The sequence below is a fragment of the Cylas formicarius genome, unplaced genomic scaffold, assembly GCF_029955315.1.
Source record: "Cylas formicarius isolate icCylForm1 unplaced genomic scaffold, icCylForm1.1 PGA_scaffold_25__1_contigs__length_1324815, whole genome shotgun sequence".
Taxonomy (NCBI): domain Eukaryota; kingdom Metazoa; phylum Arthropoda; class Insecta; order Coleoptera; family Brentidae; genus Cylas; species Cylas formicarius.
In genome coordinates this window covers 262888-290054 of record NW_026844294.1, presented here as the reverse complement: position 1 = coordinate 290054, position 27167 = coordinate 262888, and the positions used below count along the sequence as shown (strand labels likewise).

At 36.3% G+C, this 27167-nt stretch overlaps 2 protein-coding genes across 13 annotated transcripts; both read right to left on the bottom strand.

Moving 5' to 3' along the window:
- Positions 1-22: 22 nt before the first annotated feature.
- LOC132697586 (uncharacterized) lies at positions 23-6828 on the bottom strand. 6 transcript variants are annotated; one of them, XR_009618205.1, is made up of 9 exons: positions 5884-6828; positions 5757-5826; positions 5613-5690; positions 5493-5564; positions 4365-4439; positions 4221-4298; positions 4102-4173; positions 996-3263; positions 23-800 (listed from the first exon to the last, which is right to left on the bottom strand). XR_009618205.1 is itself a non-coding variant. In XM_060663141.1 (9 exons), exons 1-8 carry the CDS (start codon positions 5894-5896, stop codon positions 3164-3166), a joined length of 558 nt encoding a protein of 185 aa, XP_060519124.1. In that variant the 5' UTR covers positions 5897-6828; the 3' UTR covers positions 996-3120; positions 3157-3163. The 6 variants fall into 6 exon arrangements, 3 of the variants coding, with proteins under 3 accessions (XP_060519124.1, XP_060519125.1, XP_060519126.1); XR_009618204.1 differs by lacking the exon at positions 23-800 and having other exon boundaries at positions 996-1226; positions 1286-3263; XR_009618203.1 differs by lacking the exon at positions 23-800 and having other exon boundaries at positions 996-1475; positions 2080-3263.
- Positions 6829-20830: 14002 nt separating this feature from the next.
- LOC132697583 (uncharacterized) lies at positions 20831-27009 on the bottom strand. Of its 7 annotated transcripts, none has more exons than XR_009618202.1 (10): positions 26879-27009; positions 26672-26825; positions 26545-26614; positions 26401-26478; positions 26281-26352; positions 25172-25246; positions 25028-25105; positions 24909-24980; positions 21803-24070; positions 20831-21607 (listed from the first exon to the last, which is right to left on the bottom strand). XR_009618202.1 is itself a non-coding variant. In XM_060663134.1 (10 exons), the coding sequence occupies exons 2-9, from the start codon at positions 26682-26684 to the stop codon at positions 23971-23973; spliced, it is 558 nt and encodes a 185-aa protein (XP_060519117.1). In that variant the 5' UTR covers positions 26685-26825; positions 26879-27009; the 3' UTR covers positions 21803-23927; positions 23964-23970. The 7 variants fall into 7 exon arrangements, 4 of the variants coding, with proteins under 4 accessions (XP_060519117.1, XP_060519118.1, XP_060519119.1 ...); XR_009618201.1 differs by lacking the exon at positions 20831-21607 and having other exon boundaries at positions 21803-22033; positions 22093-24070; XR_009618200.1 differs by lacking the exon at positions 20831-21607 and having other exon boundaries at positions 21803-22282; positions 22887-24070.
- Between the last annotated feature and the right edge of the window lie 158 nt (positions 27010-27167).

Below are 27167 nucleotides of genomic sequence, written 5' to 3'. Positions count from 1 at the left end.
TCCCAACAATATATTTCCAGTCATTTTATTTCAAATATTTGAGAGGACGCTTTTGGTCAGATCTAAATTATGTCTAAAAATAACTGCGGAACAGCTCTCGAACATGTTCAAAACGTCTAAAAGGTTTCGACAGATCCGAAACAGATATGACCCAGTAATGATAAGCATTTCCGGAGAAAATCTTAATTAACCGGAAGGAAGGAACGTACTCGAAAGTTTGCATTATTTTAACTTCGTTATCGGAGAAGGAAATAACGTTATTAACATGTGACCACCGCCACAGTCAGTCTTCATTCTTTGGATTTTTTTGTTTTCACCGCATAAAAATAGTAAGTGTTAAGTGATACTAGAACAGTTCGGGAGTGAGAGGCAAAAAAATAATGTTCGCCTGCGAATATTGCAACCGCTAGTTCAGCCGAAAAGACCAGCTCGCGAGGCACGGGCATTGTGACGTATGCGGTGGGATATACGACGTCATCAACGCGAGAAATATGAGGTGTCCAATGGAGGAGACCCCGTATCATCCGCTCACCGAGGGACCTGTTTTGGCATGGGCAGGATTTGGAGTCTTCTGATCGATCCGGACTCAGTGCACGGTATTGGGCTAAAGGAGTTGTTGACCTATAGAAGGATCGGTATTCTGGACGCCTTCTAGCGCGGTCTGAGGGCACAACGGACCCATGTGGTTTCCTAAGTGCTAGGACGCAGGGGTGCCACCCTTTAAGACCAATACCAAAGACCCGAAAAGACCCGCCGCCGTCCCTATTGCTGCTGACGAAGCCAAGCGCCCGAGACCTTACCTACCGGAAGGTAAAATTTTTTACATTTTCTTTACGAGACAGGTATTGGTCGACAACATCGAAAAAAGGTATTTTTAAAACTCCGATTTTTAGATTCGTTTCGAGTCATGGCGTCCAGCTTGGACAAATTGAGTCGAAATTTAAACGATAGAATTTCAACTTATTCGACAGAAGGGCGTCTTTCCCTATACATACCTCATTAGATTTCTTCAATGCTTTAGATTTTTTCAGCTATGTACGTCTTAGTCAATAAAATGTACTATGCCTATTGCTTATTTTTTCCGCCCCTCTGAATATATGAGCAGATACCAATAAAGGCGAGCTTTCCTCTTATCAGTTTAACGGATGTGCCTGCAGACAATACTTCCTCGCATATTGCTCGCGTAAGCGGCGTATTTGCGACGTGCCGTAAATAAACTATAGTTTCTATCTTAAAAAATTATTGACGTTTGCGGGTTATCTTTAATAATTTAATTATATGCGACCTGGACGACCCAATTGTCTCGCTGCGAACAAAAACAAACAGCGAGAGAGATATTTATATAGATTATGCGCGGCCACGGTGACATAATAGTCTCGCTCCGCGTAACATCGTCGGTCAGGCTCGCCTCCCGCGAGTACCTTGCTCTCCTCAGTAAGACCAGGCACTTGTAATTTTTGCAACGCCGACGGTGTCTAAAAAAACAATTTTATCAAAAAATTGCATGTTTCACACTTTTGTGTCGCGTCAGAAATATGTGGAATATGAAGTTAATTTTGCCATCTTTAATAAGATTAGGCTGCTTTTCTTTCTATAAGTATAATAATTTTTATATTAACTTTAAGAATTTTATTTTTGTTTATCGTATGTGATGGGTTTTTACAAATTTACTTACATTTTTGTTGAACTTAAAATAATTAACTACAGAGGCTAAAAACTTCTATAAGTTCATTACTACCCATCACCGTGTTCGAATAATTATTAAAAATTACAATTTTTGAAATTATTACCTTAAATTACTTTACCAACATATTCCGATGTTTAAAAATTTTTACTGTTTAAAGTTAGAGTTTAAAGTTAGTATAAACATCTGCTGTACTGTTTTCCGAAATTAAATTCTCTACTTTCCTACAATCCTTTCCTAACTTTTTCCTTTATAAAATGGATATTTTGTTTTGGTTTTTGCTAAATATTTTACAATTCTATTTAAATTTAGTATGGCCTGATTATATGGTATGTTTTGTTTGGTAAATAGATCATGCTTTCCACAGCATCACAGTTTCTTTTGTTATGACCTACCTGTTTTTCTTCGTAGGTATTGTAACTGGTTTGATCTTTTCCATACTAAATTGTTTCAAGACAATTTTGGTATATGTCATGTTATTGTCTATAACATTTTAAAATAACATACGCTGAATATACGTTTTTTTAACACCTTTATTTCCGTGACCTTCTACTACCACGGCTACCATAGAACAGAGTCCCGCGCGAACCATGGAATTTCCCTGGTAGCATCGGTTGCCTGATGGCACAGTATAACTTTCTTGATCTAGTTTTACCAAGATTTGAAAATGCGTAAAAATAAACAAATTAATTTTTTTTTCAATTTTTTAGTTTTACTACGTTTACAACTCTACTCTCGTACAGAAGTGGAAGCGAATATTTATGCTGGAAACGAAAATTACGACTCCGAAGAAAAGGCAGTAGGAAGAAACAGGTCCTTAAAATTAGGGACCGAAATCTCCAAACCTGAGGTTCACAAAGTATACCCCTCCCTTTGTACGAGGGATAAATTTGATGCAGGAAGGAATAGGAAGGCCCAGACATTGGCCACATACAATAAAATCTAAATCCTAACCGTCGTACGGGAGTCTAAGCAAATATTTCTGCTGGAAACAAAAATTATCCACTTGATAGATATTATCCTCGATAAGTGAAAGTGTGTAAATTTCAATTAATGTAGGAAAAAATATTTTCAGTTTTTTAGTTTCCCTCAATAGCAACTCTTGTACGGGAGTGCAAACAAATATTTTTTTGATAGATAGTAGAAAGGAAGAAAGGTTCTTATATTTTGATATATAGGGAGGTGAAAAATAGTTTATATGTTAAGGTTTGTTTTAAAAATTTCCGCGGCCACTGATCATTCGGCGCTTTCCGTATTTTGGCTTCAACCGTTTTAAATTAACTTTTATATAAAAATTAAAAAACAATTTTATTATGTGAATTATATATTCAAGGCCCATAAAAGCCACTTGGGTAAAAATAAATATAAAGTTAGTTTTCTTTGGTAAAAATTATAAAATATAAACGAAATAAACATAGAGACCCAGTTACGTAATTGTGAAGATATTTAAAAAAAAAATTATAATGCCAAATTCAACTATTAAGCAAATATTAAATTATATTTGAAACACATCACATTTGACTGTAATCCCTTCCGCTCTCTTCTGCAAACACACTTTCTGCCGACAAACTTATCTTTCCTAAAAAAACATATAGAAAATTCAATTAGAATTTCAAACTGGACTTCTTATTTTTTTATGTTCTGGCACTTTTCCGTTATAAATTTTATGACAAAATATTTTTACATCTATACCATATACTAATACGAAATAACACTTAATATTCATAATTTGACACTTTTATTACGCTGCTATTTCTCCATCCTATGAGGAATATGCGTTATGTCCTGGACATTGCTTCAATTACTTATCAGCTTTGTTGCAAGCGCACGGAGATTGCATCAAAAGAAAATTTAAAAGTGTTTCTCAAACAATTGGGACTTGCACTTTATTAAATATCAAAAGTCTTTAACCAGTTCTATAGATATTTTTACAACTTTCTTGGTAGAATAAGTTTTTGTAATCATTAACGTAAACTTGGTTTGAGAAAAAAGTATGTTTAAACAGAAAGAATAGAGAACTCCTACACTTCAAGGTTCCTAGACTACTACTACCACACTTATACTAATACTGTTTACATATGGGAAATTAACTAAAATGCTCATGACTAGTGCCCAGAAATGTATATGTCTAGAATTGACTTTTTTTGTATTTTGAATTAATATATTAATATTTTCACTTAACTAATTTTCATTTTGTTTAACTACACAATAATAAGAGGTGTCGACAAACAACCTTTATAACACAGAAACAATGGAAATCAATAACACTCTTAGAAGTCATTTTTTTAATAAGATGGTCCCCTATGTTGCTAATTATAACCATAGAGTAACAGCAGGTACAGTAGTTAAACTTACGAGTTTAATATAGAGTAAATTTGTTGAAACTAAACAAGTAAAGACAAAAACAATTTACTCACCCAGTATTTTCTTTAACCATTCTCCAATTAAAATTTATCTTACATTTGCCCTTGTGACTAGTGTGTGGTTGACTAAGAAATATATTTACAAAAAAGCATATAATAAAAAAAGGACTTACACTTCACTAATCCCTCCAAATCTCTTTTCATGAACATCTCTTCTACAAGTACAACTTTTGCTGACAAACTTACTTTTCCTAAAAAGAAAAGTAGAAAAAAAGGATATAAGAAATGCAAACTCAATTTCAAAACAAAATTCTTACTTTTTTATATGTTTCTCTGGTATGTTTCCTTTAAAAATTTTAAGACATTTGCACTTCAAATTGATAATCTGTTTACTAAAAAATACTTTCATAATTATAACAGACACTAATACAAAATAACACTTAATTTTAGTCAAATTTATTATATCTTGAACATTGCTTGAATTACCTATCAGCATTCTTGCAAGCCCACAGAGGTTGCATATCAAAGAAATTTAAAAGTGTTTCTTAAACAAATGCGACTTGCGCTTTATCAAACGTCAAAAGCCTTTATTGTAGATTATTTCACCAGTTCTATAGATATTTGCAGACAAACTGCTCAAAAGAGGTGGAAATGAAATATATTTATATATATATATATATATATATATATATATATATATATATATATATATATATATATATATATATATATATATATATATATATATATATATATATATTGGCCAATCAAAACTGACATGAAGTTGTCCAAATCGGTAAAATAGACATAAGTTGCTAACTGCCTCTTTTCATGCCATTCTACTTCTATTAGGGAGTATTTTCCAAAAAAAATGTATTGACAGAAAATTTGATTTTCCAGCCTCAGTATGTGGACAACATAATATAGCTCAGACATCCCAAAGCTTGCTTCAATCGCAAATACATTTTTCATAAATATAAACTTGGTTTGAAAAAAACAACAAACAAAACAAAGATTGTATTGGTTAGAACATAATTAAAGAGAACTCCTTCACCTAAAGATTTCTTGACTACTACTACACTTACTTAATGCTTACATATGGATAAGAAATATTTAGTAGTATTTTGCAAGTATTATGAGATGTTGCTCAGAACTATATGTGTTTAGAATTGACTTTTTGGTATTTTGTCTTAATATATTAATATTTTCAATTAACTAAATTTCAATGTGTTTTAATAGACAAAAATAACAAGTGTTGACAAACAAACCTTTTTAATAGAGAATTTAATGTAACTTTTTTAACAAGGTTGTCAGAGCATTCTACCATGTTGCTAAGTGGTTTATGAGCCATAGAGCAGTAGCGGGCACAGCAGTTAAGCTTAGAAATTTCATACGGAGTAAATTTGTGAAAACTAAACAAGTAATAACAAAAACTATTTACTCACCCAGTCTTTTCTTTAACCATTCTCCTATTAAAATGTATCTTACATTTGCACTTGGAACTAGTGTGTGGTTGACTAAAAAATACATTAACAAAAAAGCTTGCAATAAAGAAAAGCACTTACACTTCACTAATCCCTTTTAATATCTTTTCATGAAAATCTCTTCTACAAGCACAACTTTTGCTGACCAACTTATTTATCCTAAAAACAAAGGTAGAAATAAAGGTATATGGGAAATTTAATTCAATTTCAAAAGAAATTTCTTACTTTTTAGTATTTTCTTCTGGTGCTTTTCTTTTATAAATTTTGATACATTGGCATTTCCAGGTGGTATCCACTAAAATAAGACTTTAACTATAACAGCAGTAATCGGCACACTATATAAAAAACATACTTGTAATTTTCATCAGATACTTTTCCAATAATATAAATAACTTCGAAAATGTGGCAGTCTAATTGTCAAAGTAAATTTCCTTCTCTTGCCAAATTGCTTTTTTTTTAAATGTTGTGCAATTTCTTCTGTATCTTAATTTTCAGTTATTGGAAAATAATATCTTAAATGTACAGAAACAAAATGTTAAGCATCAGGAAGGGACAACACAATCATAAACACTTGGAGGACCAACCACAAGGCGGAAATATTAAGAGTTGCAAGCATGTCTGAGAGAGAAAGGAACTTGAGGGAATTTATAGAATAGATCTGCTTCAAGGTAGATAAATTATTAGTATCGAGTATATAGGTATTAATAAATTTCAATTATGTTAATGTTATTTTAGAATATTCCTGTAGAACTAGAAGATTTAACTAGTGCTCTGGAAAAAGCAAGCTAGCGGCCTAGACATTAGTTTGATTATACAGTGTTGTCATTTTTCTCTCAAGCCTCTGTATGAAAGGATTCCAATTTGAGAAATGGGGATTAAACATGATTTTACATTTGTTGGTGATATTCTCTAAATTGCCACATATAGGCATAAAGATTTGATTGTTATTTTTTTGGTTTTTGATTTAGCATCTAACCTATTATTCTTTGGTAGAGTAATATACCAGGCTGAAGCTTGCTTAGATTTTCACCCATGCCAAATTGTAGAGGGTGCCACTACTCTAACTATCGCCCTATTTGGAGTCCGACTTAGTTCATACAACACTTTAAGGCCTCATCCAATAAAGACTTTGGAATACCAGAATCAACAATCTTTGTCCTAACTTTATCCAGTAAAGTTGTAACATACTGTAAAAGGTTTTTACCAGCTTCATATTTAGTTTTTAATGTTTTTATCATTAGGAGATGAGAATAATTATTTAATATAGTTGGAAAGTACTTTTTTCAGCGTAGTTAAACGTAAGTTCGAAGTTAAAGGTCGTTGGTGGGTTTTTTGCTTTTGTAACGTGGTGAGTCTTTGGTTCTTTGATATGTCGTTTTCTTTATATGTGCCTGACCATTTTCCCAACTGTTAAATTTGTCTGTTTTTCTTTTTGAATGCCGTTGAGCATACTATTCCCTACAGAATCGAATTGGGTTGCATTTTTGTTGGGTCTTTGTCGTTTCCGGTTATTTTAGTTATTAATTAGTGACTCTTCTAGGCATAAGTTTCCTTTGTTTTACTATTTTAATCTGTGCAGCCTTTACTTTAATGGCTAACACGTGGTTCTCTGTTTGTGCAAGGGGTACTGTGTCCCCTCTGCTGTTAGAGTTTAATTGATGTATGTATTGACAAGCCCAGTGTATTTTTCTTATTTTTGTGATAGAGTGTTTCCCTTTTACATTTTAGTGTCCTGAGAAAGCCTAAATAATTGGGCGAAAGCTGGACTTAACAATAAAAAGAGCAATGAGCATTTACATCTTTTATTGCTCCCTCTATATTAGTCAATATTGGGCGATCCCACAGTTATTTTGTGCAACAAGTTACCAGTAGCCCCTTACTGTATTTACTCTTTGCTTCTAGGAGTAAGAATGGGATAATTCTATCGGAGGATTGGAATCACATATGGCACTGACGTCGTGACTCCCAGATACCTACAAGATGGCACACAACAATTGTGGCGCATACTTCAACGACTGAACAACACTAACCATAGACAACTTGAATTTCTAGCACAAAAGGTAACTAAAAAAATGCACAACATGTCTACCGCAGATTGTGACCAGTTTATCAGACTTTCTACGTGGAAAGAACCTTCCTTTTAATATTTTAGATGATTTTTTATTCACACAGAACATTCAATTCAATTCGATTTTATTAAATTAAGGGGAATAATTTAAAAAAGATCAAAGGACTTAGGCAGGCCGAAGATTCATTTTCTTTGCCGATTATGTTAAATGGTTTAAGAACATTTCTAGCACAAAAAATACTTGCTGAAGTTTGTGGTTTTCTAGCCATTGAGACATTGAGAGACGGACAAGGGAATTTCTGAGCTAACTCTAACCTACCAATTACCAAGTCTGACAAGGGTCACGGTTGCCATGTCTAGAGAATCATATATACAAAAATCATTGGAACTCCTTGGAGATAATGCAACGTATATTCCAGTCCATAGAGACCCTACGTCCTCAACAAAAAATAAATGTAATACATTAGTGAAAAAAATTAAAGAACAAGGGTATATTGAAGAAGCCATCTCAAAAAAACTTATCACATAAAACCGTGTATGCCCAAAGTATTATGGCTTACCGAAAGTCCATAAAGAGGACTGCCCACTGTGTCCTATAGTGTCTTGTGTCGGAGAAACTACACAGCCATTGACATGTTTCGTTGGTCAGATTTTGAGCGCCTGAATTCAATAAATTTAGAATTAGAAACACGTTCGAATTTGACGAACTTGTTAACGGTGTTCAAATACCTCAGGGCTTTGTGCTTGCTTCTTTTGATGTGGTGTCTCTTTTTACGAATATCACCCTAGAATTAGTATTGGCAATTTTCGACGAGCATTTCAATTTGATTGAACCCAATTGTAATATTCAAAAGTCAAAAGTGCCGTAGTAACCGTGTTTCAAAAACTGTGGCTTAAAACTTTAAAACTTTTGAAATTTAATATGTTATAGTATTGCCATAGTGTTTTGTGAGAGGTCTCATCTTTCTATTTTAAATAACGACTAACATTCTTGCATGTAATCAATTCTTCTACCAACGAAAAATGCGAGAGTCTATAGAGATCTGTAAACAACTTAACAATCTTAACTCTCTACCTGAGTCGCGGTTTGAGCAGATTGCTATTCAAGAAAAGCCCTGTAGTGTTGGTTTAGGTGAAAAAATTTTGTGGGTCTGTGATCTAGTCGAATACTAAAATTATTGTCTGTGCGTTTTTCACCGTGGTTAAAGGTAAGTTCGAAGATAATGGTCGGTGGTGGGTTTTTTGCTTTTTATTCTTTGGTTTTGTAAGGTGGTGATTCTTTGATTTATCAAGTTTTCTTTATATGTGCCTGAAAATTTTTCCAACTGTCAAATTTGTCGTTTTTTTTTTTAAATGTCGTTGAGCAGATTATCACCAGACCACCAGACAGAATAGAATTGCGTTGCATTTTTGTTGGGTCTTTGTCGTTTACGGTTATTTGACTTATTGATTAGTGACTCGTTGTCTAGGCATAAGTTTCCTTTGTTTTACTATTTTAATCTGTGCAGCCTTTACTTTAATGGCTAACACGTGGTTCTCTGTTTGTGCAAGGGGTACTGTGCCCCCTCTGCTGTTAGAGTTTAATTACATTCTAGTGTCCCGAGGAAGCCTAAATACTTGGACGAAAGCTTGACTTAACAATAAAAAGCCACTATTCAATGAGCATTTACATCTTTTATTGATCCCTCTATATTAGTCAATATTGGGCGATCCCGTAGTTATTTTGTGCAACAAGTTACCAGTAGCCCCTAACTGTATTTACACTTTGCTTCTAGGAGTAAGAATGGGATAATTCTATCGTAGGATTGGAATCACATATGGCACTGACGTCGTGCCTCCCAGATATCTACAAGATGGCACACAACAACTGTGGCGCATACCTTCACAACTGAACACAAAAGGTAACTAAAAAAATGCACAACATGACACTTGAACGTACTTTGAGGCGACATACAGACTTTCTACGTGGAAAAAACCTTCCTTTTAATATTAGATGATTTTTTATTCACACCGAACATTCAATACAATTCGATTTTTAATAAAATTAAGGGGAATAATTTTAAAAAGATCAAAGGACTTAGGCAGGCCGAAGATTCATTTTCTTTGCCATTGAGCGCCTCTTTCGCTGAATTCAATAAATTTAGAATTAGAAACACATTCGAATTTGACGAACTTGTTAACGGTGTTCAAATACCTCAGGGCTTTGTGCTTGCTTCTTTTGATGTGGTGTCTCTTTTTACGAATATCACCCTAGAGTTAGTATTGGCAATTTTAGACGAGCATTTCAATTTGATTGAACCCAATTGTAATATTCCGAAAAAACAGTTTATTGATATGATTCGCTTCCTATATAGTAACACTTTTTTCACCTTTAACAACGATTACTATCAACAAATTAAGGGTCTGCCGATGGGTGGTGCCGCCTCCCTATTGATCGCGGAAATTGTGATGAATAAATTATTATATTTCATTGTAGATAAAGTTGATTATAAATTTCCACTTTTATGCCAATATGTGGATGATTTGTTTGATGTACTTCCCGAAAATTCACTGATTTTAGATTTCGGCGATCATATTGAGATAGACGAGTGCAATTTTATTTTCTGCACGTGGGTGCTTTGGAAATTCTGTTCCATCCTCATCGCGATCTATATAATACTGAGATTCACTTTACACTAAGTCAAGCATCAAACCCAAGCCAAATTGTAGATGGTTCCACGGCCCAACTGACAATTATTTAGTTAATATATTATGTAATACTCAATCGTTCTCATTGTCATAATAGAATTTGTTAGTTTAATTGATATAAATAAATGACAACGTAATGCCCGAATGACGTTTTAATTATTTACTGCCAAACAGGAAAAAGAAATAATAAAAGCTAGATTAGCGACTGTACCGTCGACATCGGGGATGTTAGATTGTGTTTCGTCTTCGTGCAAAGCATTTATGTCTATCTGCTGCGAAGTTTTCTTTTCATTTTTTGAATTTAATCTCGAAATCGAATTCCTCGAGATTAAGCCTCCAAAGAATAAGGCGATAATTGGGTTCTTTTAACTTTGACAGCCACACTAGTGGGTTATGGTCCGTTTCGATGACAAACTTTTGACCGTATAGATAGGTACGACTATAACCAGATTATTCATTCCACAAGCGCTTATTCTCCTTTTTCTATAGATGTAGCATTTTTACGGAAACATTTTTTTCAAAACATGTCCAGACCTCGTTAAATTTTCTAGGAAAACGAGTTAAATGTGTAGAAATCGCTGTTTTAAAAACATTTTTTGCGTCAATGAAAGCATCAATCTCTTGGCGACAATTTCATTTGCTGTCTTGCCCAACTCTACCATACAGTCTTTGGAAATAGTCAAAAAATCGCTGCTCGTATAACAAAATCATCCTAGCAGAAGAGTAAGTGAACACTCTGATGAGACGTCCGTTTTAACTGGCTGATGCGTGAACTGCCAGACTCGTAAGTCGAAACGGGCTTCGGCCATGGCACTAGTCGACTCTCCGATAAACTTGTTTAAGGTGCCAACATCAACACACTCGAAACACAATTGTTCACATAAAACCTTTCGGACAACTCCCCTCCCATCTTTCCAGACAACGAGATATAAAATATGGTAGCCCCTAACAAAAAAGGACCATTGTTGACTCCAAAAACAAATCGTCTGTAAATTTTTTTGCGGCCCTCTGAAGAAGCGAAGGTAGTCTCTGTCATCTTGATGAACACATGCCTTACAAATGTCCGCTTTTAACCTGATTTGGCACTGTCTGAACCTGAGTAAGATGTCCGGAATTAGCTCAATTAAGTTCACCTTCTTATCAAGGCATTGCTTCAACGAAGGACTTTTCTTCCCTTTGGCTGAATCGTCAAAAACGGGTCGTATCTTGATGAAATCGATTTTTTTCGAAGGTATACGCGCTTGGCAACGTAACTCATATCTCGGCAACGTTTGGTTTACAAATGATCAGCGTAGAAAAAAAGTTTTTATTGTCTGTTTGCCCGTTCTCTGTTATTCGTTCTGTGTGGACGCTTCCTAAAAACGCGAATAACTTCAGAACCGGCCACGAGATATTGGCGTCTGTCTTTTTTTTGCAATTTTCTTCTGTTTTTCGTACATCGCTATGAAACACGATAAGTGTCCGAGATTTGCAGCTATTTCAATATTGGCCCCCATATAGAGTTTAGTACCCTAATGCGACTTAGTGAAATTTGGAGGGGGCGGGGGCTAGGGGGTCGGTAAATATTTTTAAAAAATTAAAAACAGTATAGATGATCGAAAAAATTCTTGACCCAGAAGACGTATGAGGTGGTGAAAATTATTTATTCTTGATGATTTATTAAAAATGGATAGGGTGCGCCGGCAAATTGCAAAAAACTGAAAATTAGGTTCCCCTTATATGGACAATTGACCATAACTAAAAGGCTGGTTTTTTCTTCTAGAAAAAACAAAATTTCTTGAAAACTATTAACTTGATCGGCCAAATTATTTTAATAAGAGACGCGGAAGATTCGGTACTATAACTTTAATTTCAAACATTTTTTGATTATGTACAGTGTTTTTTAATTATAGACAAAAATTCTTTTTGTCATTAAATTATTAGATATAAAACAAAATTCGTCAAAAATATGGTCAATTGGTTTAAACAGTGTTACAGGTCACATCGACAGCTACAACTTTTGTATTTACAGTTTTCGTCACATACACTGTTCGAGATATTTGAAAACATCCAAATGAAAATCACTATTTCACGCTGTCAATCTAAACGCGATGACGTCATTTACTATTACTACGTACTGCATCTTCCAGGGCTATTACCTCTATATCGAACATTGTTTAAATTATGTGCCGGGTGTGTCGTTTATGGACAAAAAATCTAAAATAACCTAAAAATTTCCGTTTTTTTGGATAAATTATTGGGGATAAATGAAAAACTTCTGAAGATCCCTTAATTTGATTTGAACAGTATCGTAGACTGTGTCGAGAAAGAGTTTCAGATTTCGTCAATTCTACAGGGCGCGCGAGATATTTGAAAAAATATCATTCGACAACGCCATTATTTGTACAAATTTTGATATTTAACAAAGTTTGCCGTGACTTTAAGTTCTGCGAGACGTGAAAGACACTTTATACAGGATACAATGCGTCCCTGTAGGACAAGCGGCTTCATTTTGAAATACAAAGCTGCTTCGCCCTATGAGATACGAACTTGTTTTATTACAGGCCTGTTAGGCAAATAATGTTTTTACATATTTAGTTGTGGAGTTTCCCCTATCGAGTAGGAGGCTGGGACTGCCCACGTGCGGGTGTTGAGTGCGAGTACTGAGCCAACATTCCACCTTGGCTTGGTTCCCGGAACATTAACAGACAGCTGTGTAATGTTCGGAACAGCTTAAGGTTTTTGTAACTTCAGTGGCCTGTTCTTGCAGCCTTGTTTTGCACCGCCAAAACTTGAAAGTGAGATTTGACACTTACACCTACCACCAGGTTCGAGGGAATAAATTATTGTTTGCGATTCACTTGTTTATTTCCTTCACGGGTGGAACTTCGGGTTGTTAAGTTTAGCTTTTTGAATCACGTGGCGCCTACCTACCACCTTCTGGGACTGACCGAGGTGCCCTTTACCGTCTTCCAACTTGGGCTTCTATTTAGTAATTTTTTTTTACCTTATTAATTTTTCTTTTTTGTTAGTGAACTAGCCTGGGCAGTGTCTTACCCTGAGATCGAGAGGTAAGATGATACAAAGAAAATTGCAGGTGTAACAATAACTTTGAAACAAAAAGAGGAACAAATTTTAAGCGACTGCGGTGAATTCATAAAAAGAAAAAACGACGGCCAAGACGTGACCGAAGTGAAATATGTTTCTACCGAAAATCGACTTAGGAACGAATTTAAACGAATCTGTGGTCTTTTTTTCCTGCAAAAGAACGTGGCCAACAATACTTACCGACTTCATATCCTTTTTTAAGAACGTATTATGAAATGACAACTGTCCAACGGCGGTGAATCTAAACCAAATTCATATATTTGATAAATCCAACGGAATTTGCCTAAATGTGTATGTTATAGAGTAAATTCAAAACCACAGTAAATGTTTTTATTCAGTGTTACCGGACCGTTTAACTAAAGACAAACGCGAAAAAAATGTCAATTTAATATTATTTTAAAATAAGCATTATACAAAAATTAATGATTTTGATCCGGTACCGACGACAAAGAAACTTCGCCATTTGTAATCTACGCCGATTTCGAAAGTCGACTTAAAGATCTAAATTTTATGATTTCAGACAAAATGAGAAATATGCATGAGGCATTATTGGTATTGGTATTGGTATTAAAGGGGGGCGTCCAAGAACTTAGGCCACCAGACGGGCCCGTTGTGCCCCCAGGCCGCTCTAGAGGGCGTCCAGAATGCCACCCCTCCTATAGAAGGTCAGCCCAATACCGTGCACTGAGTCCGGATCGATCAGGGCCGTTCCGAAAACTCCCAATCTTGCCCATGTCAAGGCAGGGCACTCAAGCAAGCAAGCAAAGATGCCTTCTAAGCCAGCAATGTCCTGTGTACGCCCCTGTTAGTGCTCTACACTCTCTTCTGGTCAGTCTAAGCAGCTCCCTGGTCCGAGGAAGGGCGGGCCCATCCATCATAAGCCTCGCCTGCCTCATTCCCCGAGCAACTCTCCAGCCCACCGCGGCCCGGTCTCTCGCCCAGGCTTCGAGAGCTCCCCGCCTCACACACGGGGCGATCCCCAACCGGGGCTCTGACCCTATATGCCTATGCGAGCAGCCCACTCTGGCTAAGGCCTCCGCTGCCTCATATGCATGAGGCATATAGTGAGTTTCCTCTGACGACGATGTGTACTTGGGAACTTCATCTCTGCCATCGTCACTTCCATCGCTAGTATAGTCTCCGTTAGGGTCATCCAAGCAACAAGTCGCAGTAGCCGCGGCGGAAGGCTCGATCCCCAAACTCGGGAAATTTCCAACCATAATTCCAATGACCTTCACCAAGCTTCTGGCTTCTTTCACAAAAATTGAAGGGAATCGAGGCCTGACAATAGGAACCGATCGAAAACTAGCAAAACAAAATAACCCTAGGCACAATACCAACCTAACACTTCCAAACCAATACTTCAGAAAGCCGGAACCGAACTACTACGGACTTCGATAGAAAAATCTACTGCTTCGCTGTAAAGCAGCTTTGTATAACGTTAAAAAATGAAACCCATCAGAAATCAAATCCGAATTTGTAATTTTCGTGAGCTATGCAACCAGTATTTTACCAACCCACAGAAGCCGCGCTAAGCCAGTAATCGGCGTTAGCCACGTTGACTAAGGACTCTCGCCCAAATAATACGGCAGTAATAATCTTTAATAAATTAATATCTTAAATACGCCAATAAAGAGTAATAATAAAACGGAACCGTGACAAATTAAAACACAACGGGATAAAATTAAATTACACACAGATATTCCTCTCAATGAATTTTTAATGGCTTTAGATTTTACACTAAAATCCACATTTTTTCAATATAAAAACATGTTCTATAAACAAGTCGAAGGTTGTGCCACGGGTATGTCAATTTCAAGCATAGTTGCACAACTTGTTATGGAGTATCTAGAAGAAAATGTTATTAAAAACATTCAATTCAATTTAACTTTTTTAAATTTTAAACTAACAAAATTAAATTATCCAATATAATAAAAAACATCCGTACCTGTTTTGCATCCCACTCCAATCTGTATAAAATATTCGCTGACTTTTTTTTTTAATATATTAACACAACGTTAAATGTCATTAATTGTTATATATGTCACCTATACAAAATAAAAATATTTTGCAAAAGATCGAAATTACGATCGAAACATTAATAAATATTTAGAAGAATCACATTAATTGTTTTCGAGAGACCGAATACCCAAGAGAAATTGAAGAAAATATACACGCGACGGTCCAAGAAACTACGGCATATGGCAACATTGCCAAACACCTGTCAGCGAAGCGAAGGACGTAAACAATGCCGGCAAACCAAATACTAAAAGTCTTCCACTTCTACGTCGAGAACCAGGAGATGTGTACAAATAACAGCCAGGTAAGTAATAAAATGCTCCCTCTATGCATAACAAACCAGATACAGGGAACAGCAACCAACTAACCTAAAACAACCACGAGCATGTCTTCTCTTAGAGCCTTGGATACCGATTTGATCGCTCTCCTTTTAAGGAGCAACAACTAGAATAGAGACAGGCAATGCTACGGAGCCTCGAGTGCGAGGGATGTCGCAGGAATATACCAGGACGAACGAAAGCAATGGCTACAATGACCGTTACAACTCCGAGCAGCCTCTAGCCATCCAAGAAGTACTAAGGTCTCAATCTAAGGAAGTATGCAAACGTGTCTACATGCACTGGCGTTTAATACCGCCACAAGGCCAAAAAAGACGACGCAGGGGCATTATATACAGGGTTGGAAGAAGATAACCACCACTACACGGAATTTCCCAATACTACGTTAGAAATATTCTTTTAATGGCTTGTGCTAACTGTACCTGTAAATGCAATAAGATCCTAAATAAAAAATTGGCTGTTACTAAGGAGTTCTTTCCGTTCGAAAATTTTACCAGGGTTCTTGACGAATTGGCGGAAGCGCTAACGGTGAAGAATAGACCGTTACATATTTACCGACGGGACTCTTCTCCTACCTTTTGTAAACCAGGCGGCTTCACATTTATCAGCACACAGTGGGAGGTTGTTGTTCTCTAGTCAGTTCTGTAATGTTTTTAGAGCTCTATTAAGTTTGCTTACCAGTAACTCTATGTCTTTTCCTTCGCAGAACAGGACCCATTCAGCTATTATCTTGATTCGGGTTTAAAGGCCGTCGTCGATTGGAATTACTTCCTAACGTTTCGCTAGCACGAGTGGCGAGCTTCTTCAGAGGTCCTTCCAACTCCGATGTTGGACGTAGACTGACGATTTCTCCTGCGCAGGTTGTATTTATGCCGATTGGTGGTGGGCGGGGCTTGTTCCGCTTCGGTTGGTCTCGGGATATCGATCGGTACTGCTCGGGCGTTCCTAAGGATCGGGTTTCAGATTTGGTTGAGTCTAAGGGTCTCCTCCTTTCTGTTGAAATTGTGTGGATGTTTTTGTATCTCAATGGCTTCCCTGACTAGTCTGTTGTGATAGCCGTTACTCTGCCAATCCTGTTGGTGACACTCGGAATATACGGCAGATATGCGTGGGAGGTGAAGGGTCGTTGTTCGGTATCCCGTGATCTCGATGGTCTTGAGTTCATTGATCTTTCGATCTCCCTCTTGTTGTAGCCATTTCGCTGGAACGTAGTTTTTAGGTGTTCAAATTCCATCTGGAGGTTCTCCGGTTCGCAAATCCTTCGGGCTCGTTCTGTCAGGGTTCTGATAACCCCATACTTTTGACTTGGGTGATGGTTGGATAGAGCATGCAGGTATCTGTCCGTATGGGTTGGTTTTCTGTAAACTGTGTGGCCCAGCTTGTTACCTCGCTTCCTCACTAGTACGTCCAAGAATGCAAGTTGTTGGTCATTTTCAGTCTCCATAGTAAACTGGATGCTGGGATGTTGACTGTTGAGATGCTGCAGAAAGTTGTTGAGCTTGTCCATACCATGTTTCCAAATCATGAAGGTGTCATCCACGCACCGGAACCACTTTGCTGGCTTGTACTCTGAGGTCTCGATCGCTTTTTCCTCAAAATAAATAAGTTGGCTATAACCGGGTTTAATGGGCTTCCCATTGCCACTCCATCCACCTGTTCGTAGAAGTTTCCCTTAAACACAAAATAGCTACCGGTCAGACAGACTTCAAAAAGTCAGCAAATATCGACAGGAAATATCCAGTTCACCATGTCCAAGCAACTCTTCAGAGGTACTTTGGTAAACAGTGAGACGACGTCGAAGCTCACAAAGATGTCGTTTTGTTCAATATTGATATCTTGAATCTTGCGCATGAAGTCGGTGGAGTCCTTGATGTAACTGGTGCCGTGTCCTATGTGTGGTTGGAGCAGCGATGCCAAGTGTTTAACCAAGTAATACGTTGGTGATCCGGGTGCGCTAACTATTGGTCTTAACGGGACATCTTGAGAGTCGAGTTGAGTTTCTCTAAAAGCAAATTGAATTTTGTAAAATCCCACAAGTCGATATTGAATTTATCGATAGCTGCAAGATTCTCTGAAAATGTTGAAAGCAATCTCCTCAGTTCGACAACCGAGTCACTCTTCATAGTCCGAGCCCGTAAGATCGACAGCCAATAATCGGTTAACATCAATCGATCTTTTAATAACGCTTCACGAGAGCATTGTAAGCTATACTACCAATACGACCAAATAAGACAATAAAAATTGAAATTTTTCAATGTTTGAAAGGGAAGAATTATTATGGATTAAGGTGTTAAACATATCAAAAAATGTAGGCCAATTTTTCAAGTCACCATCAAATTTCGGAATGGCAATACGGGGGAGTCGGAGATTACTATTTCTTTGCGAGTCTCGACTAACTACGATGGTGCCGGTGAGCCTTAGGTTCCACTTTCTCAAATAATCGCTTGGCAATAGATCGAATTGAATAATGCAATTGATGAAAGTGATCTTGAACCGCAAACTGTCGATCTCTTTCCGAATCATTCGCTAAGGAGATTACTTCCAATTGCAAGGACTCAAAAGTGCTAGCTAAACTTGACATCCATAAAATTGCATAAAATTTCATCATCATCGGGTTCAACGCGAGCTTTCTCACCCGCTAACAATATATCGTTAAAGCGTCTAAGTGTTAAATCCCGCTTAGCACTAAATGTATCCATTTCCGACATTCTAAATCGTTTTGTAAACAAATGCACACAATTCAATTCAATTATGCGTTTCACAAAAAAATGTTGGGCACGACTGCTAGGATCATTCGCCCATTGCCGACTTCCGTCGAGGATTTTCGCTTCTGGTCATTGACCACCACGTACAAAGAAGAAGAATAACCAATAATTTGCTCAGCTAGCAAAAAACGATTCTGACCGATACCAAAAAAAATCGGCTTCCCCCCGCTTCCACCGCGGACCATCCGGGCCCATCCGGCCTCCATACCGGCGTGAACAGGGAAAAACGACGGGGCCGACGACGATTATCACTTTAAAACATGCACTGAACACTAAAAACACTAAGTCCACACAGTGGAAACCGATATCAAACTTTTGAGGACGAATACAAGGGATTCTGTCGGGAGCAAACGGAGGTTAAACCGCCGCGTGCAATGCTCCACCACAGAATCAACAAATGCACACCTAAGTCTCGAAATCGTTTTGAACAAAATTCTTCTTTCCAAAAGCTACAGAGTACCCGCTGTAAATTAAAAGGAAGAAGAATTTGAGCACCCAGAAAATAAGTTTAGAACGAATCAAATAAAGAAGACGGCCGCAATTCGAATCGACGGTAAACGCTTTTTCTGAGACCGCTTTTTTGCGCTCCAAACTTTACACGTTTTTTGCTAACCTGTTCACGATAGCGAACATTAAATTACTAAAGTTTGTGAATGACTCTAAAAATCCAAAAGACTGATTCTAATCCTGGGAGAAGGAGCAATATGTGAAGGGTTGGGGGAAGGTGGTTGTAAATCACCCTCAAAACTTAAACGGGAAAGAGCGGCAAGAAAACGGTAGGACATACAACACCCGAAACGATTAATCACCCACCTTGATGGTTTCCCGCGTCGTCGTCTGCCCGGCTGGGTCTCCTTAGGGGTATTTTCTGAAGCATTGGGGGGTGGTAAGGAACAGAGGGCGGGGTTTTCGCGAACCGGTCACGGAAGAGAGCTTGTTTTTTCGTGGATCGCACTACAGACCCTCACGCAAGTCTGTCTTTTCTCGAGGCTTAACCAAGGTTGGGTATGGTGGGGGTGTTGTATACTCAACTCAAAGGAAAAAAATTATAAAGTTACCAAAAAATGTTATTCAACCCTTAACCAGATACATTGTAAGTTAATTAAAATATGTTTATTTATTTCGCGCATTTCTAATATTTCCCCGATTAGCAAATTTAAACATATCGGATGTCAATACTTTGTAAATGTCAATAAATCATACATTTTATCGAAGCGTGTTTATTTAATAAGTTTAATTGAATTCTCTTATCGTCGCCGCCGCGAAATAAACGAGTCGTCGTCGGCTATCCCATGTAAGCCGAGTTAGGCTATAGGAACAGCGCGTCGGCGGCGCTTATCCGAAGATTCGAAATTCAAATCCCGACCGCGACACCGGTCGGTTTTTTCTCCTCTCAAAAATACGCCCATTTATTTCCCTCGTAGTGCCAAAAAGGCACTACTAAATTTATTTTTCTAACAAACCCCTTTTTTACCGGGAGTGAGTTTACCAAAGAGGCACTAACGCAAAAACTACACCTAGCAGGGCCGGAATTGCCTTAAAGGCACTAACGCGAAAACTACCCCTCAAGCGGGGTTGGAACCGCCAAAAAGGCACTAACGCGAAAACTAACCGTCTAGCGGGGTCGGAATTGCCAAAAAGGCACTAACGCGAAAACTAACCCCCTAGCGGGGTCGGAATTGCCAAAAGGCACTAACGCGAAAAATTAACTCTCTAACGAGGTCGGCGTGCCGAAAGGCACTGTGACGTCATAAAAATAACGATGGGTGCGAATACACACCTACACCTCACGTTCGACACAGGTAAGGTGACATTACACCTGTAATTAGCGACAGGGGTCACCTACACCTAACGGTTACCACAGGTCAGGTGACATTACACCTACACCTGTAATTAGCGACAGGTGAGACACCTTACTTTTTCAGCTGCTACGACCCCTTCTGGAGGGATGATGGTCACCTAGATATCATCCCCGGTCACAGTTAAGTGTGTAGATAACTACTGATATTCTAAAAGGCAAACCTATTGGTGCAATTGCCGAGATAAAAGAAGAAAAATTAAATCTCTACCGCAAGCACAAGGAGAATGGTTTGAGGCTTTTAAAGATGACAAAAAAAAGTGGTAGTTTGCGAAGAAAATATCCAGCAGCTCGAAACTCAGATAGCAGTTGTTCAGGCCGATCTTTTAGTACTGCGCTTACGTGCCGAAGAATACACAGTAAAAAGCGGATATTTTCAAAATTTTGGTCTAGCAGATATTGTATAAAATTGTAAAAAATATTCAGTAACTGTAATGTGATAAAAAAATAAAATCCCAACAATATATTTCCAGTCATTTTATTTCAAATATTTGAGAGGACGCTTTTGGTCAGATCTAAATTATGTCTAAAAATAACTGCGGAACAGCTCTCGAACATGTTCAAAACGTCTAAAAGGTTTCGACAGATCCGAAACAGATATGACCCAGTAATGATAAGCATTTCCGGAGAAAATCTTAATTAACCGGAAGGAAGGAACGTACTCGAAAGTTTGCATTATTTTAACTTCGTTATCGGAGAAGGAAATAACGTTATTAACATGTGACCACCGCCACAGTCAGTCTTCATTCTTTGGATTTTTTTGTTTTCACCGCATAAAAATAGTAAGTGTTAAGTGATACTAGAACAGTTCGGGAGTGAGAGGCAAAAAAATAATGTTCGCCTGCGAATATTGCAACCGCTAGTTCAGCCGAAAAGACCAGCTCGCGAGGCACGGGCATTGTGACGTATGCGGTGGGATATACGACGTCATCAACGCGAGAAATATGAGGTGTCCAATGGAGGAGACCCCGTATCATCCGCTCACCGAGGGACCTGTTTTGGCATGGGCAGGATTTGGAGTCTTCTGATCGATCCGGACTCAGTGCACGGTATTGGGCTAAAGGAGTTGTTGACCTATAGAAGGATCGGTATTCTGGACGCCTTCTAGCGCGGTCTGAGGGCACAACGGACCCATGTGGTTTCCTAAGTGCTAGGACGCAGGGGTGCCACCCTTTAAGACCAATACCAAAGACCCGAAAAGACCCGCCGCCGTCCCTATTGCTGCTGACGAAGCCAAGCGCCCGAGACCTTACCTACCGGAAGGTAAAATTTTTTACATTTTCTTTACGAGACAGGTATTGGTCGACAACATCGAAAAAAGGTATTTTTAAAACTCCGATTTTTAGATTCGTTTCGAGTCATGGCGTCCAGCTTGGACAAATTGAGTCGAAATTTAAACGATAGAATTTCAACTTATTCGACAGAAGGGCGTCTTTCCCTATACATACCTCATTAGATTTCTTCAATGCTTTAGATTTTTTCAGCTATGTACGTCTTAGTCAATAAAATGTACTATGCCTATTGCTTATTTTTTCCGCCCCTCTGAATATATGAGCAGATACCAATAAAGGCGAGCTTTCCTCTTATCAGTTTAACGGATGTGCCTGCAGACAATACTTCCTCGCATATTGCTCGCGTAAGCGGCGTATTTGCGACGTGCCGTAAATAAACTATAGTTTCTATCTTAAAAAATTATTGACGTTTGCGGGTTATCTTTAATAATTTAATTATATGCGACCTGGACGACCCAATTGTCTCGCTGCGAACAAAAACAAACAGCGAGAGAGATATTTATATAGATTATGCGCGGCCACGGTGACATAATAGTCTCGCTCCGCGTAACATCGTCGGTCAGGCTCGCCTCCCGCGAGTACCTTGCTCTCCTCAGTAAGACCAGGCACTTGTAATTTTTGCAACGCCGACGGTGTCTAAAAAAACAATTTTATCAAAAAATTGCATGTTTCACACTTTTGTGTCGCGTCAGAAATATGTGGAATATGAAGTTAATTTTGCCATCTTTAATAAGATTAGGCTGCTTTTCTTTCTATAAGTATAATAATTTTTATATTAACTTTAAGAATTTTATTTTTGTTTATCGTATGTGATGGGTTTTTACAAATTTACTTACATTTTTGTTGAACTTAAAATAATTAACTACAGAGGCTAAAAACTTCTATAAGTTCATTACTACCCATCACCGTGTTCGAATAATTATTAAAAATTACAATTTTTGAAATTATTACCTTAAATTACTTTACCAACATATTCCGATGTTTAAAAATTTTTACTGTTTAAAGTTAGAGTTTAAAGTTAGTATAAACATCTGCTGTACTGTTTTCCGAAATTAAATTCTCTACTTTCCTACAATCCTTTCCTAACTTTTTCCTTTATAAAATGGATATTTTGTTTTGGTTTTTGCTAAATATTTTACAATTCTATTTAAATTTAGTATGGCCTGATTATATGGTATGTTTTGTTTGGTAAATAGATCATGCTTTCCACAGCATCACAGTTTCTTTTGTTATGACCTACCTGTTTTTCTTCGTAGGTATTGTAACTGGTTTGATCTTTTCCATACTAAATTGTTTCAAGACAATTTTGGTATATGTCATGTTATTGTCTATAACATTTTAAAATAACATACGCTGAATATACGTTTTTTTAACACCTTTATTTCCGTGACCTTCTACTACCACGGCTACCATAGAACAGAGTCCCGCGCGAACCATGGAATTTCCCTGGTAGCATCGGTTGCCTGATGGCACAGTATAACTTTCTTGATCTAGTTTTACCAAGATTTGAAAATGCGTAAAAATAAACAAATTAATTTTTTTTTCAATTTTTTAGTTTTACTACGTTTACAACTCTACTCTCGTACGGAAGTGGAAGCGAATATTTATGCTGGAAACGAAAATTACGACTCCGAAGAAAAGGCAGTAGGAAGAAACAGGTCCTTAAAATTAGGGACCGAAATCTCCAAACCTGAGGTTCACAAAGTATACCCCTCCCTTTGTACGAGGGATAAATTTGATGCAGGAAGGAATAGGAAGGCCCAGACATTGGCCACATACAATAAAATCTAAATCCTAACCGTCGTACGGGAGTCTAAGCAAATATTTCTGCTGGAAACAAAAATTATCCACTTGATAGATATTATCCTCGATAAGTGAAAGTGTGTAAATTTCAATTAATGTAGGAAAAAATATTTTCAGTTTTTTAGTTTCCCTCAATAGCAACTCTTGTACGGGAGTGCAAACAAATATTTTTTTGATAGATAGTAGAAAGGAAGAAAGGTTCTTATATTTTGATATATAGGGAGGTGAAAAATAGTTTATATGTTAAGGTTTGTTTTAAAAATTTCCGCGGCCACTGATCATTCGGCGCTTTCCGTATTTTGGCTTCAACCGTTTTAAATTAACTTTTATATAAAAATTAAAAAACAATTTTATTATGTGAATTATATATTCAAGGCCCATAAAAGCCACTTGGGTAAAAATAAATATAAAGTTAGTTTTCTTTGGTAAAAATTATAAAATATAAACGAAATAAACATAGAGACCCAGTTACGTAATTGTGAAGATATTTAAAAAAAAAATTATAATGCCAAATTCAACTATTAAGCAAATATTAAATTATATTTGAAACACATCACATTTGACTGTAATCCCTTCCGCTCTCTTCTGCAAACACACTTTCTGCCGACAAACTTATCTTTCCTAAAAAAACATATAGACAATTCAATTAGAATTTCAAACTGGACTTCTTATTTTTTTATGTTCTGGCACTTTTCCGTTATAAATTTTATGACAAAATATTTTTACATCTATACCATATACTAATACGAAATAACACTTAATATTCATAATTTGACACTTTTATTACGCTGCTATTTCTCCATCCTATGAGGAATATGCGTTATGTCCTGGACATTGCTTCAATTACTTATCAGCTTTGTTGCAAGCGCACGGAGATTGCATCAAAAGAAAATTTAAAAGTGTTTCTCAAACAATTGGGACTTGCACTTTATTAAATATCAAAAGTCTTTAACCAGTTCTATAGATATTTTTACAACTTTCTTGGTAGAATAAGTTTTTGTAATCATTAACGTAAACTTGGTTTGAGAAAAAAGTATGTTTAAACAGAAAGAATAGAGAACTCCTACACTTCAAGGTTCCTAGACTACTACTACCACACTTATACTAATACTGTTTACATATGGGAAATTAACTAAAATGCTCATGACTAGTGCCCAGAAATGTATATGTCTAGAATTGACTTTTTTTGTATTTTGAATTAATATATTAATATTTTCACTTAACTAATTTTCATTTTGTTTAACTACACAATAATAAGAGGTGTCGACAAACAACCTTTATAACACAGAAACAATGGAAATCAATAACACTCTTAGAAGTCATTTTTTTAATAAGATGGTCCCCTATGTTGCTAATTATAACCATAGAGTAACAGCAGGTACAGTAGTTAAACTTACGAGTTTAATATAGAGTAAATTTGTTGAAACTAAACAAGTAAAGACAAAAACAATTTACTCACCCAGTATTTTCTTTAACCATTCTCCAATTAAAATTTATCTTACATTTGCCCTTGTGACTAGTGTGTGGTTGACTAAGAAATATATTTACAAAAAAGCATATAATAAAAAAAGGACTTACACTTCACTAATCCCTCCAAATCTCTTTTCATGAACATCTCTTCTACAAGTACAACTTTTGCTGACAAACTTACTTTTCCTAAAAAGAAAAGTAGAAAAAAAGGATATAAGAAATGCAAACTCAATTTCAAAACAAAATTCTTACTTTTTTATATGTTTCTCTGGTATGTTTCCTTTAAAAATTTTAAGACATTTGCACTTCAAATTGATAATCTGTTTACTAAAAAATACTTTCATAATTATAACAGACACTAATACAAAATAACACTTAATTTTAGTCAAATTTATTATATCTTGAACATTGCTTGAATTACCTATCAGCATTCTTGCAAGCCCACAGAGGTTGCATATCAAAGAAATTTAAAAGTGTTTCTTAAACAAATGCGACTTGCGCTTTATCAAACGTCAAAAGCCTTTATTGTAGATTATTTCACCAGTTCTATAGATATTTGCAGACAAACTGCTCAAAAGAGGTGGAAATGAATATATATATATATATATATATATATATATATATATATATATATATATATATATATATATATATATATATATATATATATATATATTGGCCAATCAAAACTGACATGAAGTTGTCCAAATCGGTAAAATAGACATAAGTTGCTAACTGCCTCTTTTCATGCCATTCTACTTCTATTAGGGAGTATTTTCCAAAAAAAATGTATTGACAGAAAATTTGATTTTCCAGCCTCAGTATGTGGACAACATAATATAGCTCAGACATCCCAAAGCTTGCTTCAATCGCAAATACATTTTTCATAAATATAAACTTGGTTTGAAAAAAACAACAAACAAAACAAAGATTGTATTGGTTAGAACATAATTAAAGAGAACTCCTTCACCTAAAGATTTCTTGACTACTACTACACTTACTTAATGCTTACATATGGATAAGAAATATTTAGTAGTATTTTGCAAGTATTATGAGATGTTGCTCAGAACTATATGTGTTTAGAATTGACTTTTTGGTATTTTGTCTTAATATATTAATATTTTCAATTAACTAAATTTCAATGTGTTTTAATAGACAAAAATAACAAGTGTTGACAAACAAACCTTTTTAATAGAGAATTTAATGTAACTTTTTTAACAAGGTTGTCAGAGCATTCTACCATGTTGCTAAGTGGTTTATGAGCCATAGAGCAGTAGCGGGCACAGCAGTTAAGCTTAGAAATTTCATACGGAGTAAATTTGTGAAAACTAAACAAGTAATAACAAAAACTATTTACTCACCCAGTCTTTTCTTTAACCATTCTCCTATTAAAATGTATCTTACATTTGCACTTGGAACTAGTGTGTGGTTGACTAAAAAATACATTAACAAAAAAGCTTGCAATAAAGAAAAGCACTTACACTTCACTAATCCCTTTTAATATCTTTTCATGAAAATCTCTTCTACAAGCACAACTTTTGCTGACCAACTTATTTATCCTAAAAACAAAGGTAGAAATAAAGGTATATGGGAAATTTAATTCAATTTCAAAAGAAATTTCTTACTTTTTAGTATTTTCTTCTGGTGCTTTTCTTTTATAAATTTTGATACATTGGCATTTCCAGGTGGTATCCACTAAAATAAGACTTTAACTATAACAGCAGTAATCGGCACACTATATAAAAAACATACTTGTAATTTTCATCAGATACTTTTCCAATAATATAAATAACTTCGAAAATGTGGCAGTCTAATTGTCAAAGTAAATTTCCTTCTCTTGCCAAATTGCTTTTTTTTTAAATGTTGTGCAATTTCTTCTGTATCCTACAGATGTACACTAAGTGTGCTGAAGGTGAACAGGTTTAATCAATTAAATAATTTTACTACACCTGTGCTTACAGAGATTACGAGTAGTGGTGTTGCCACACTTGCTCTTTTTCACTATCCTTGCGCCTACACCGGGATCGCAAGGATGGTGTCATTGCGTCGTTAGTGTTGTGTGAACCGTTCATTTTACGACAACCGAATCAATCAGTGATCGATTACGAAAAGGACGAATCTTTTCAATCGGATTCATTTGAATTTGAATTATTGTTGTGTCTACATTTTCTGTTTGCGCTATAATAATAGTTAGCTGTCTTCTGCTTTTTACTGCATCATCAATATAATTGATACGTATTGGGTTGGA